This window comes from Anolis sagrei, chromosome 1 (assembly GCF_037176765.1).
Source record: "Anolis sagrei isolate rAnoSag1 chromosome 1, rAnoSag1.mat, whole genome shotgun sequence".
Taxonomy (NCBI): Eukaryota; Metazoa; Chordata; class Lepidosauria; order Squamata; family Dactyloidae; genus Anolis; species Anolis sagrei.
The window spans coordinates 20,923,759-20,937,575 of NC_090021.1; the positions used below are offsets into that span (position 1 = coordinate 20,923,759).

General features: G+C 36.5%; 1 protein-coding gene across 2 annotated transcripts in view; it reads left to right on the forward strand.

Annotated features, from left to right (window-relative positions):
* FBXO11 (F-box protein 11) overlaps positions 1-13,817 on the forward strand; it is a 76,871-nt gene that overhangs the window by 44,982 nt on the left and 18,072 nt on the right. Inside the window, exons 4-7 of one of the 2 annotated variants that reach the window (XM_060754544.2) lie at positions 3,639-3,783; positions 6,827-6,956; positions 8,643-8,726; positions 8,813-8,945. In XM_060754544.2, the coding sequence (XP_060610527.2) occupies positions 3,639-3,783; positions 6,827-6,956; positions 8,643-8,726; positions 8,813-8,945 (492 nt within the window). The remainder of the gene's footprint in view (positions 1-3,638; positions 3,784-6,826; positions 6,957-8,642; positions 8,727-8,812; positions 8,946-13,817) is intronic. The other variant, XM_060754545.2, reaches the window with a different exon arrangement.

Here is a 13,817-nt window from a genome sequence, read left to right on the forward strand (position 1 = left end):
TGTTTTCACCCCCATCCCCCTCCAGGAGGGGAATTCCTCTGAGAGATATTGAAATGGCTTCTCTTCATTCTCCTTTTCTCTTAAGATTTATCTGACTGTAAACCAAGTGACCAATCAGCATAAGAGCTTACAGTTTAATAAACAAGTTTTAAGAAGGGAATTTTTCTTTCTTTCTGATTTGTTGTTATGTTCAGTTCACTAGAACTGAAATGACATCGAAATATGTATTGTAGTAATTCATGGATGTATCAGTTTTAAAACTGACCAAACCTAATAATTGTTAGCCATTGTTTCCCATGTTGTTTATTTATTCCTGCACTAGTAGAGTATAGTTATAATTCTATATGTTCTCAGAATCTAGTGACAGTTCATCTACAAGAAGCACAGGATTCCAGATATATTATTTCATTGATTCTAAGATGTGCTCCCCTCATATAAATACCCTGAAAAACGGACTGTGCCTTATAATAACGGTAACACACACACACATATATACATGTAAACACACACACACATATTTGTTGGTGGTACTGAAATTTATGTGCTTCCTTGAATTGATGAAATATGGAAATAAAATGACAATGGCCAAGCTCTTGTGACCAAATCTTGCCAATAAAACACTGTGATAGGGTCACCATAGGTCAGCAATGCCTTGAAGATAACAGCAGCAGCAAAGGCTTGTCTATGCCTTAACAAAACAGTTCAGGCTTGCTGTAAAAAAAGGGGGGGCATGTTCTGTCCTTCGTTGTAAACTTGCCATGCAAATCCTGGGAACAGCCAAATGTTCACATCTGAAACAAGCCAGTGAATTTGTCAGTTGGAGTGACTACAAATAAGCATTGCTCAGATGTTCCCTAGCATTTTTCATGGTTCTCAATTTTCCACTAAGCTATACTTTTTGTATTTTGTTTGATTAATTGAATGGTCATGTAGTTATATTTGTCAAGCATTATCTATCTTTTTCCTTCATGCTAATGAGAATCTTTCTCATCCCCTCATGACAACACCTAAGTTTATTCTGCCTCACAAGTAGTAATCAGTCTTGGGCAGGAATTGTGGGGCAATTGAAATCTTTAGGACTGCTGTGTTAGCCTACTCCTATAGCAAACCTATGGCCAAGCTACAAATTCCCAGTAATGGTGGATTACTGTGAAGAGATATGGAGCCCCTGGTGGCGCAGTGGGTTAAACCCCTGTACCAGCAGGACTGAAAACCGACAGGTTGCAGGTTCGAATCTGGGGAGAGGCGGATGAGCTCCCTCTATCAGCTCCAGCTCCTCATACGGGGACATGAGAGAAACTTCCCACAAGGATGATAAAAACATCAAATCATCCGGGCATCCCCTGGGCAACGTCCTTGCAGACGGCCAATTCTCTCACACCAGAAGCGACTTGCAGTTTCTCAAGTTGCTCCTGACACGTCAAAAAAAAAAAAAACTGTGAAGAGATTGCTTTCCATTTTGCCCATTTTGTCTAGCCCCTCCCACCCCCAAAATAGTGCCAAGAAGACATTTATTATTATTTATTTCAAGTGCTTCTACCCCACCCTTCTCAACCCCCTAGGGGGGACTCAGGGAAGCTTACAAAAGGCACAATTTGATGCCCAACGGTTCACAAAATACAATATACAAAATACAGTATAACAACAACAATTATAACTAGTTAAAACAATCAAATTAATACAGTAGCAGCAATAAAATCATCTTGTGGTCAACGTTCGCCTATTCATAAATCCATAATCTATAATCAATAGTCCTTTCCTACTCTGGTCGACATGAACAACTCTTGCCTATAAAAAGAACAGAGATAATCTAGGACCAGGAATTGCAATTATCTGATATTGTATAACAGAGCATCATAGGGTATCTGTGTTAGAACTGGCCTTTCCTCCCTTAATGTGCCAGTCACTAATGCTCTTGGCAGCAACTGTCTTCATTTTGCTGGAAACCCATCATAGACTGATAGCCACAGCTAATTAGAAAACTCTCTTGTACATAGTCTTACATAAAATTCTGCCTACTGTACAGTTTTTAGAAGTAATGTGGTAGAAATAAGTATATGAACTCTGTGCCTTACATATTTTATTCTTTCTAAAACAACAGCAATCAAACATAGAAATAGTTGGTCTCTTATTGATCTCTGATGCCATAGGCTTTACTTGTGGTACATTGGTACATGCCATGTGTGAATATATTTGATGAGTGCACATCTGGCTTCTTTTGGTGAAACAAGAAGTAAGTGAAGTTTAACTACAGCAGGCTGCATTACCTGTGGAAGGCGTAATTTGTGACTGGCTATTGAAAGTGAAATTAGATATATATTTGGGTGTATACATACCATGGATGTATTCATTTGAAGGTTTTCTGTTTTAAGAATGTTAGTGTGATAGTAATCACTTCTTTGATATGTTGAGCCACAGCAGCTGCTGTTAGAGCATGTTGAATGAACTGAACAAGGAAAGTTGTTGAGGTGCAGAGAGAAGAGAAAGGCACCCATGGTAGTTTGAATCCTATGCACATGTTCAGTTCTGTTAAGTCTAAAATAGATGGGAGACAACAGCGAGCTGAACTTCCTATTGTCTGTTCTGTTTTATAGCTGTGAGTGCAGACCTGTGTTGTATGTCTCGATATATGAAAGTTGCATAGTCTTAGTGCTCAACTGTTCCTCTAGTGTGTGGCAGTATAAATATGTGAGGAGAAGTCATAGTGAGGAGGCTTGTTTTCTTCTGCCCTGGAGACAAGGACACGGAACAATGGCTTCACACTACAGGAAAGGAGATTCCATCTGAACATTAGGAAGAACTTCCTAACTGTGAGAGTTGTTCAGTAGTGGAACTCTCTGTCCCAGAGTGTGGTGGAGGCTCCTTCTCTGGAGGCTTTTAAACAGAGGCTGGATGGCCATCTGTGAGGGTGCTTTGAATGCGATTTTCCTGTTTCTTGGCAGGGGGTTGGACTGGATAGCCCACAAGGTCTTTTCCAACTCAGTGATTCTGGAGCAGTGGTTTTCAACCTGTGGGCCCCTGGTGTTTTGGCCTACAACTCCCACAAATCCCAGCTGGTTTATCAGTTGTTAGGATTTCTGGGAGTTGAAGGCCAAATCATCTCGTCTGGAGGGACGAGAACAGTTTGTTATGAGACTTCAATTGAACTCGATGGGTTCTGGTTACATCATCCATCTCTTTTATGGAGATAACATTGTACAGTACATAGAAATTTGATTTGCTTTTAGGATTTGCTTTGTTTCTCTATTATATATGTTAAAAAGATACCACTGATACATGTTTGCACTGATACTGTGATCACAGCCATATCATACTACTGTTAACTTTCTATACCCATGTAATGCTAGCCCTTATTCAGTGGGTAGAATTGTGCTGGTAAGCTTTTAATTGATTGTTCTACCAACTAAAGTAGTGAAAGCTTGCCTTTGTAATCTTTCAGAAAAATGAAAGAGCCCATGTATATTTAAGTGGAAAATGAATAAAATTGATTTTTACCAATTCTGTTTAAACTAAGCCTATTTCACAAAATTAACTTGAATTATGGGAAAGATGCAGAAGGTCCAGAACTTTTTTTGGTGAAATGTTCTAGAGAGATAATAGTTTGGATTGTATTTTAATTGTATTTCATATTTTAATAGCAGCACCTGCAGAACAGTACCTTCAAGAGAAGTTGCCCGATGAAGTGGTTCTGAAAATCTTCTCATATTTGCTGGAACAAGATCTTTGTAGAGCAGCTTGTGTGTGTAAGCGCTTCAGTGAGTTGGCAAATGATCCAATTTTGTGGTAAGTATCTTTGATTATCCTGAAGTATATAAGTTATGCTAAGTGCAGTAGAAAAAAATAATTCTTTTTCAGCTGTTTGAATTAAAACACCTTGGATCATCAATTCCTGGATATAATCAGGAGGGGTAGCAGGAGTCTACACTACCATATAATGCCTTTTGGAACTGCATTATCTGCTGCATATAGGGTAATTTATAATACAGTTCAATGCAGTTAGATCTTTGCAGAGTACTGGCCTTTTGCACGGGTTGTACTTTTTTGTTTCATCAATCTCAGAGACTTTTCTTGTGTTATTCATCTACAAAGAGGGAATTGCCTGTTTCTATACAACATCTTTCCAAGTGGCTTGTAGTGGCTATTCATCTGGCTTATGAAATAAAAGGCAAACAGCCTCCCGGCCATGTGAGAAGGCACTCAACTAGAGCTGTCACAGCTTGGGTTGTGTTTCTGAAAGGAGTTTCTTTACATGGCATCTGTAGAGCTAAACACTCACTTTCATATCTCATTATAGACTGGATTTGAGGTCCCAGGTGGAGGCTGAATTTGGGTGGTGTTCTTTTTCTTTGTTGCATGGCAATTGTTCCTTATGTGGCAAGTGCCTTGCTAATCTCCCATTTCTATGAGTCACAGAGACCATGGACAGGAACAGACTGATCATCTGTAATTGTAGTTTTTCAAGTGTTCCATCTATTAATTCACACAACCCCAACTATCCATCTTTCCCTCTTCTTGTCCTGTCAGTCGTTAGATCCTTGATGCTACATCAGCATTCAGGAAATTGAGAGTTTAGCTGGGAAGCACATTGATATGGCATGTGAGGAGAAGGTTAGCCTACTGACCAAAATGCTTATGTAATGGCTTAGAAGGTTTGAATTAAACACTGCACAGGTTTCCTATTTATGTGAGTTTACAGATGACCACTCAAAGAACTACAGTTACAGGTAAGAGATCTGAGCATCCCCCAAGGCATGACCCTCTCTCCACATTACTACGTAAAATTTCATGCGTATTTCCAAGTTATGTAGATAGTCACTTGTGTTACAGACCCTTTTCTAGAAATTTCTGCTATCATACTTTTAGATCTTGCTGGCTTTGATAAGGAGTCAGTGACAGTGCTCATGTAAGCAGTCTCTCATTTTGAATGGGATTGATTACACATAAAATAAAATAATGGAGACAAGAGAGTGCCTTCAATTTTTATATTCTAACTGTAGCTTACAAGTGCATTATAAATTGCACTGGAGTTTTTCAAATTGAGGTTACTTCCCACAGTGTAAATGAAATCTTACAGTGTGTGCAGTTTAGTGGAAACCATGTGATTACAATCCTTTAGGGTCACATAGAAATATGACATTTGATACATAGGTAGTCAAGTGTAGTCTGAATATTAGCAAAAACTGTAAATAGGGTATTTCTCCATTTAACAATCAATATTTGTTTACTTAATAATAGAAGTAGTAATTACGATTTTAAACTTTTATTTTAAGATTTATTCCTGCTTTCTAATGAATATATCAAGGCATTGTCACATCTGTAAAAAGCAGAATTCTTCAAAATGGGAGGGGGTAAATATGGGGAAAACGTAATAAAAACAGTGGCTGTTAAAACGGTGCACAAAAAATGATATACCATAAAAACATAGAGCAAATATCATTAAAGTTCTGAGAACACAGGTTTGATTTTAACGTGACAGCTAAAAAAGAAAAGTGACAGCTGTATGTCTCTAGGTAATGGTTCTTAAATAGTGTTCCGCGGAATCCTAGGATTCTGCAAAAGCATCATAGGAGTTCCACAAAACATCTTTTAAAATTACTTTTTAAAAAGTCAATCCCATAGTATGAAGATCTTATTGAAATTCAATGCACTGTCTTAGGGGATTTCAATACAAAGAAAACAAAGCCATATTTAAAACAGAATTTTTAACAACTTTATTTATTGGAGGACCAATCACTGGAATATCCTTCCCAAAGATATTTATATATCATCAATGCGCATTGCTCAAATATTTATTAATATAAATAAGAGCACCAAATGAGATAGTAACTTTTTTTACACATTGATGTTACGCTTGTAAACAAAAGCACAAAGAAAAGGGATAGATACTATAGTTATTGTTTATATGTTCAGTTCTGTTCATCAAAATACTTCTAAAACTATGCCACCAAATGCAGCGCCCAAACACGAATCAAGGAACATGAAAGGCACTGCAGACTACTTCAACCAGAGAAGTCAGCCATAGCAGAGCACTTGATGACCCAACCTGGACACAGCATATTATTTGAGAACACAGAGATGCTGGACCACTCTAACAACCACCATGGCAGACTACACAGAGAAGCCATTGCAATCCATAAGCATGTGGACAATTTCAACAGAAAGGAGGAAACCATGAAAATGAACAAAATCTGGCTACCAGTATTAAAAAAAACTCTAACATTACAACAAAACAACAGAGAGGAAACAATCAGGGGCATCTAATCACTTCTCAACAAAAGATTGCCCCAGGCACCAACAAGCCACACCAAACAACTGCCAGGTCATCAAATGCTAATCAAGGTGGTCAGTTGAAACATTCACACCTAGCTCCAACAGACAAGAGTTCTTTGTCCCACCCTGGTCATTCCACAGATATATAAACCGTATTGTCGAAGGCTTTCATGGCCGGAATCGCTGGGTTGTTGTAGGTTTTTTCGGGCTATATGGCCAGGAGAAAATGCCTCTAGAACATGGCCATATAGCCCGAAAAAACCTACAACCCACTATGCCTAATGTTAAGCACATGCTTAATCCTTTACTAACAGCTAGGTTGTTGCCCAGACAAGAAATGCACATCTGGAAGCATTGTTAATGGTTTGAATTTTATCTTAGTATTTTTCCTGAGACCTTGTATGTAAAATGTGTAGTTTTAATGATGGGAAACAAGAATAGAGATGTTTAGAGTGTTACTGAAAGTTCTACTTTTATGTTTTGAAATTGCATATAATTGTTAGTTAGTTTTATTAAAGTATGCTCACAATTTCATATCCTGGGTGTCTTTGTTTAGGAAACGACTCTATATGGAAGTATTTGAGTATACACGTCCAATGATGCACCCTGAACCTGGTAAATTTTATCAGATTAACCCAGAAGAATATGAACATCCAAATCCCTGGAAGGAAAGCTTTCAGCAGCTGGTATAAATGTCTTTTAACTTTTTCCTCATTATTTCATGTGTAGAATACTTGAAATACTGAATGAAGTTTGTGAATAGATATTTTTCTCAGCTGGGTAGTTAGGTCTCATTTCTCATCTTTTCTCACCTCAGTTCTGATCAGGTTCCAGTCTCTCTGAACCACACCTTTTTGCCTTTAAAATGTGAATTGCTTCTCTTGTAAGCCTTTGGGTGTAGTGCATTTTAAATAGTTTGTAATGTCTGCCCTATTGAACATTAATGTATTTTTCAAAACTAGAAAAAAAATCCTTGGATGTCTGGACACTTCTTGTTTCCTTCCCCTCCCTCATTTCCCCCCTCATTTCTTCCTTTCTTTTTGGTGGTCTGTAAAGCTCCCAGAGGGTTTCAGGAACAGAAAATTGGCTCCATACATACCACAGTTGCCCACCCCGTGGTTAACAGTATTTACTGAAATAGTTCTTCTTGAGTGATATTTTTACTTTTTACATTTTTGATTAGCATTAATTATCCACATTATTACATTAAAGAGTCCTCTTACTCTCTCTGTGAAGATGAAATCTAATTCTTGTAATATTAAATGATGCACCTAATATAGAACATGCTGATTTAGCTTAGAGAATGTGATATGAAGAGAAGTTTTCTAAGAAGTGAGGTATCTTTCTAGTGATAAGGAGGAAAAAAAGGCAAACAAATAAAAAGTAGAAGGAGACTGATGGAATATGAACTTTAATGTGGGAATAAAAAGAGTTCGTTGGTTTATGAGACACACAGAAATTATTTGGGGGAATAAATATATAGCCACCTTGTCTTAAAACATTTTATTTGTACATTCTAACATAAAGTACTCTAAACCCCCCTTTTAAGGGGGAAAATGGTTTCCCAAAAACAAATCTTTTCTCAATCTTTTCCAGTATCAATCTGGTCAACTGTCTCTTTCCTGCTGGCTTTCACATATCATTTTACAACTTCTGGGTCCTCCAGCATGACAGGAGAAAGCTAACCATAAAATCACATCGGAAGACCTAGAGATTTCTGTAGAATCTCTTGGATTTGATTTATTTTAAATCAAATCCATGAATAATCAAATCTGCAAAAGTCAAAACATCAGATGTGGAGGGATTATTATTAAATAATAAGAAATAAATAAGAGGTAGAAATAACAATACAGGCACATCTCAGTTAACAAGGTCTCTGATGAAGAAGCTCCTTTAAAAACCTTTTAAAGTTTGTGTAGTCCTTCCTTTTTTCCTTGTCCTCTGTATTTTTTAGCAGCATTGGCATGTTTTAAGGAGGGCTGGAGACACAATTTTGATGCCAGGTTGCATCACTAATGCAATAAAATTTGAACTGGTTAAGAATGGGACTACAGGAATAAGATTCATTAAATAGTAACAAAAGGAATATTAGCAAAAGGAATACTACATTGCTCACAACCGCATATAAGAGTGAGTGATGGCCTTAAATATGGGTATCTTACCCTGCGGTAAAGTTTTTGTCATTTCTACTTGAGCTAAGCAACAATAGTTGGAATCTACTCGGTTTGGTTCATATGAAAATGCTATGAACTATTTTCAGAAGCTTTGCAATGTTACACTTGTTTGTTATTTCTTCTTTTCTCTCTCTCTTTTAATGTATCTCATAGGATTTGATTCACCATCAACTTATACTGTTTTCCCCCCATTTTTAGTATAAAGGGGCCCATGTAAAGCCAGGATTTGCTGAACACTTCTACAGTAACCCAGCAAGATATAAAGGAAGAGAAAACATGCTGGTATGTTTGTAAATCACTTTAATTGAATATTGGCACACCTTTTTCCATGGCAGTTGATCATTCAACTCTCTTTGTTTTCTTTTTAGTATTATGACACCATTGAAGATGCGTTAGGTGGAGTTCAAGAAGCCCATTTTGATGGACTTATCTTTGTTCATTCTGGGATATACACGGATGAATGGATTTATATTGAATCTCCCATCACCATGATTGGTGCAGGTATATCTTTTGAAAATCATTGTAGTGCTAGTGGCTAACAGTTCCTTGAATCTATAACATATCTAACTGCTTTGTACTGCCGGGGGGGGGGGGGGGGTAGCAGAAAATAAAGAATAGAACTGATGAGATGGCTTATTGTACCAAGCTCCACGGAGTACTTTCCGTAAAAAGAATGGGTTTTTGTCAAATGTAGAGGTTTGAACAATATCTAAAAGTGAGACTAGCAGTGGCTGCCAACTTCACAGTTCTTTTAAAGTAATTCATTATTTCACAAAGTATTAAGGAGGAACTCAGGATGGGCCCATAGGCAAATGTGGCTCTGGAGCTTCTTTGAGATGCCTGAAGTGCCTAGAATCACATAAATGATAAATGGTGTATTTATTTAGTTGCTACAAATGCCCTTTATGTTCCTGTAGTAAGTTTTGCAAAGTTTTATTTTTAAGGACTTCCAAAGGCCTTTTCAAAACCAGAAAGAAAACATCCAATTACTGTAATTCTACATTTCCACGAGTTTTAAGGAAGGTTATTAATGTAGACGAAAAAATAGATACTCTTTATTTTTACTTTATTTTTATTTCTTAAAGCAACCATGATCAGCTTAAAATGATTTTCATGCAAAGTATTGCCCCATCTATGATTTTGGTAAGAGATACAGTGAACTGTCCATTGTGTATTATCGTGTATTATCTTGTGGCTGTTTCTTAAATGCCATGTTCTTGTCCATAGACAGACAACTTCTTTAGGCATAAGAATCCTAGCAGAAACTTAATCTCAGCATGAAGACTGCAGCTAAATTGTTTTTGCCTGCATAAAGGTCACATACAGTACATAACATTTTCTCAAACTGGATTAGTGACAGACTACAGCTGATGTATTTATTCTTTAATGTGACAGTGAAAGTACACCTGATGTGGATCTAATATGGTGGTAAAGTGTATAGTACCTGTGCAGTTTCATGTGAATAGGCACTATTAGTTGATTAAAAATATATATTCTGTTAGATCAAGAACAGTGGCCATAGAGAAACTTTAGTGTCATCTAGGATTAAATTACTCTTCCACAAACTCCCAAGTATCTACAAGTCATGTGTTTATACTAACATAAGGATTTGAAAGGTATTTGAAAGCTCCTGAAGCACCTTCAGTCAATTAACTCTTCCCTGGATTTTTTTAAAATCATAGCACTATCTTCAACGTTCTGTCACCAAATGGAGTAGATTTTTTAAATTATTTGGCTTGCGTATTTTACTGAGTTATTTATTTCATAATTATTGTGTTATCCACATCTCTGTTGGTGGGACGAAATAAATGTTGTGTTTTGAATGTTTGGTATAATGTGTTTCACCTTGGATATTTTCTGGTGACTTATATTCTTGACTTACATTTAGTATTTTTGTTCTGATAATAGTACTGATCCCGATATAATCAATTTGGTTTCTTAATTTGTAGAAAACACTTCAGACAAGCCATTTCCATGTTATGATGACTCTATCACAGGGTTTTCCCCCAATACTTTTTTCAAAGGGATTTTGCCTTTGTCTTTCTCTATAGAAAGAGGTTATTTGGATCAGTTTTCCTAAAATGCAAGAGTTGTGGTTTTGTTTGGATACTGCTGGTGACAGGATAGATTCCTCTGGTAGAAATGTGTTTTCTTGTAGTTGGGTTTTGAAAATAACCAGAGGGCTGCATGTGGTTCCAGGAGCATCACCTCTGTTTTATATCTTTATATCATTGTCCTTCAGTAGAAATTTCAAAGAAATCTATTTATTAGATTTTTAGTTACCTAAAGAAGAATTGCAGCATTGTCATCAGATAGCGAATGGGTTGCTTGATCATTGCTGTTGAACCCAATTGTGAATGTCAGACTCACTTCTGAAGGTAGTATAGCAAAAAAACCCGCAACTTTCATTGATAGGAAAAACGTGTTGTTGTTGTTGTTTAAAGTAATAAAGATAAGAAAATCCTCTTTTTAAAAGTTGAGCATCAAATCATTTGATTTTAAAAAATATTTTTCCACCACAAAATTCTGTATCAAATGTTGATACATTGCTGTTAATTACTTTAAGAGTTCAGGAATTTCTACCATTGCAATTATTTGCTTGAAGGTTGTGGGCCCTTTAAGTAAAAGGTCTTAATGGATTGACCAGCGTAAAAGGGCACAGCGGACTTCCTTCTTTACTGGCCCCGTTTATATATTGAATATATTGAATATGGCCTTGCACTCTTACCTATTACCCCGGTCATCCCTCTAATAGGCCCTGGAAATGAGCAGCCACAGACCTGTACCTGTTATTGCTGTTAGTCTATTAGAGCACTGTACGTAATTCCCGGCCCCCTCATATCTTGAGTTTGCACTAGCTTTGGCCCGGATTTTTAATTGCTCTGAATAAGCAGGATTATACATGTGTTATTGTGATAATTTTATGCTTATGTTTTTTTTTGTTAATTTTATGTTATGCTGTTTACTTTGTATGTTTCGATGATGTTACTTGGAAACCACCCTGAGTCCCTCTCGGGGAGATAGAGTGGTATATAAATAAAGTTTTATTTATTATTATTATTTAATATGTGAATTGAAATTAACAGTAACAGATTAGCAACATCTGCTCATTCTGGATCATGCAGTCTACCTGAATATTTACCTATTATATTTATTTATTAGTCTGTTAATATTTTCATAGTTGCGTTTATGTGTTGGCACTACTTCAAAAAGGAAACTTCAGACAATCTTTTTCTTTCTTTGGGTTGTTTAATTCATCTGCCCAGTGTTCTGAATGTTCTGTCCGTAGCATCTTAGCTATCTTGAAATGGACTGATGGATTCTTGTAATCGTTTTTGTGGTCTGGTAATGTTAAGATCTGATAATGTTAGCTGGAAGAGAATAGGCTTGTCAGGCATTCCTGTTTAAATTATTGACTTTATTCCTGTTGGACATTTTGATTTATAGAGTCAGTTTCCTTTTTTTGAACTAGGGAGCATATATTTTCGTCCTTCACTTTATTTCAGATGTTTTATTTTCACTTGAATATACAAGGTGAATATGTATTTTGGTCCTGGATACGTAATGACATCTAGCTATGTCGCCTCTTCATCCTTTTTTAAACATTTCAGGATGTTTCTTCTTTATTTGATTTGCAGTCATTTGATAAGTGGATGTCCCTGTATTGCTTCTTTTATAACCTGCTTACAGAACACTTTTAAATTTATCTCTTTAGGCAGAATCCCAGTCACATTCTATCTCACCATAAACCATTTTGTGTCAAGAATACTATTAAAGATTGTGCTTAGAAAGAGCAAAACTAATTTGATGATGAAATATAAAGCTCATGCAGTACACATATTTTGAGATTTCTCTCTGACTTTTGACAATATATATTTTAGAGATTAAGAGTATAGTGAAGTTCATCTTTAGAAGACCAAAACTGCTTATTTGGAATTCACCGTTTCATGTTTTCATTTTCCTAGCTCCTGTTCTGATTTTATTTCTTTTCCACAATGCATCAAAACTGATTTCATCAATAAGAGCTTGAATCAAATTGCTAGTCCCAGCTTGAGTAAAACCCATTGAAGCAATGGGATTGACATAAGTATTGATTTACCACTCTGAATGGTGTCTGTCGAAATTAGCAATTTGATTTTCTATGTTAATTATTAAATTGCCACAAAATAAACAGTGTGTAGCTCAAATGATTATTTCTTAACATGAAAAATGCATGTTAAGCTTATCTCTGACAAGTTAGGAGGTGAGGGTTCAAGCTCTTGCACTCTTTTCCGAAAAGATCATGTCTCCGTTCTGGTATGGATTATAAATCTAACGTCATCATTGGAAGCCTCAACAAAATTACATATGCTTTAGCAACCTGTTGTAGCCTCCCTACCTTATTACATTGTGCAGTGTTTGAAGACTGCTCAGTATTATAGCAAATTCATCCTGCATATTTTGCGAACATGAATGCCACAAAACTGTCCCTTCCCTTCTTTATATTGGAGCATGCATAATTTACCTTCTTGAAAATAACTATGACCAATTATCAAAAACTCAGTTTTGCCTGGAAAAAAAATCACACACTTGAGAATAACCTGAAGAGCTGATGCTTAGTTTCACTGCCCTTTCAAATACTGTTTTCTCTCAGGCTAATCATTGAGATCTCCACACAATCCCCCTTTCCCTTTCCGATGTGGGACATGTGGTGACTACCTCGAATAGAGATTTCCAAAAATTTCATGTGATGCCACATGTTTTAAACATGCATTATTTCATGACACAGTAATTCAGTTTTACTATCAAACCAAAGGTTAAGCCAACCCCTTATAAGAAATATAGACAAATACATAAATTGTAATAATGAAATATACAGGAACCCAACATATCTCATCAAAACCTTTCATTTATATTTTTTTAAATGTATGATTTATTGCTTAATTCATGTAGACTCAGAGGTTTTTCATTACTTCCATGTGACACACCTACACACTGCAGCCAACACACAAATGTGTTTGTGATACACAGTTTGGAAAGCTATGGCATAGAGAATTGTCTGTGGTGCAGTAAAATGACAAGCAACTCAAACGAGTCCTGGAGAGAATCTGTAAAATGGCAAGAGGTTACTTCAGGGTATGCCTACTCATCAATGTAGTGCTTGATGTGTGGCAAGGTTTGAGGATTTTTATTTCCCACCCAAATATTTTTGGGATGTGGTTGGATGAAATCAGTGGATGCAGAACCTGAGACTACCGAGGGCCTGCTGTTTCCATCTCTATATACTAACTAGGCCAAATCTTGTCTGGCAAGCAAAGATCCTAGAAAAGTCTAGGAAGAAAATCTGTGTGTAACCCAGGAGAGCCACTGACAAGTTAGATTTACCAGTAATGG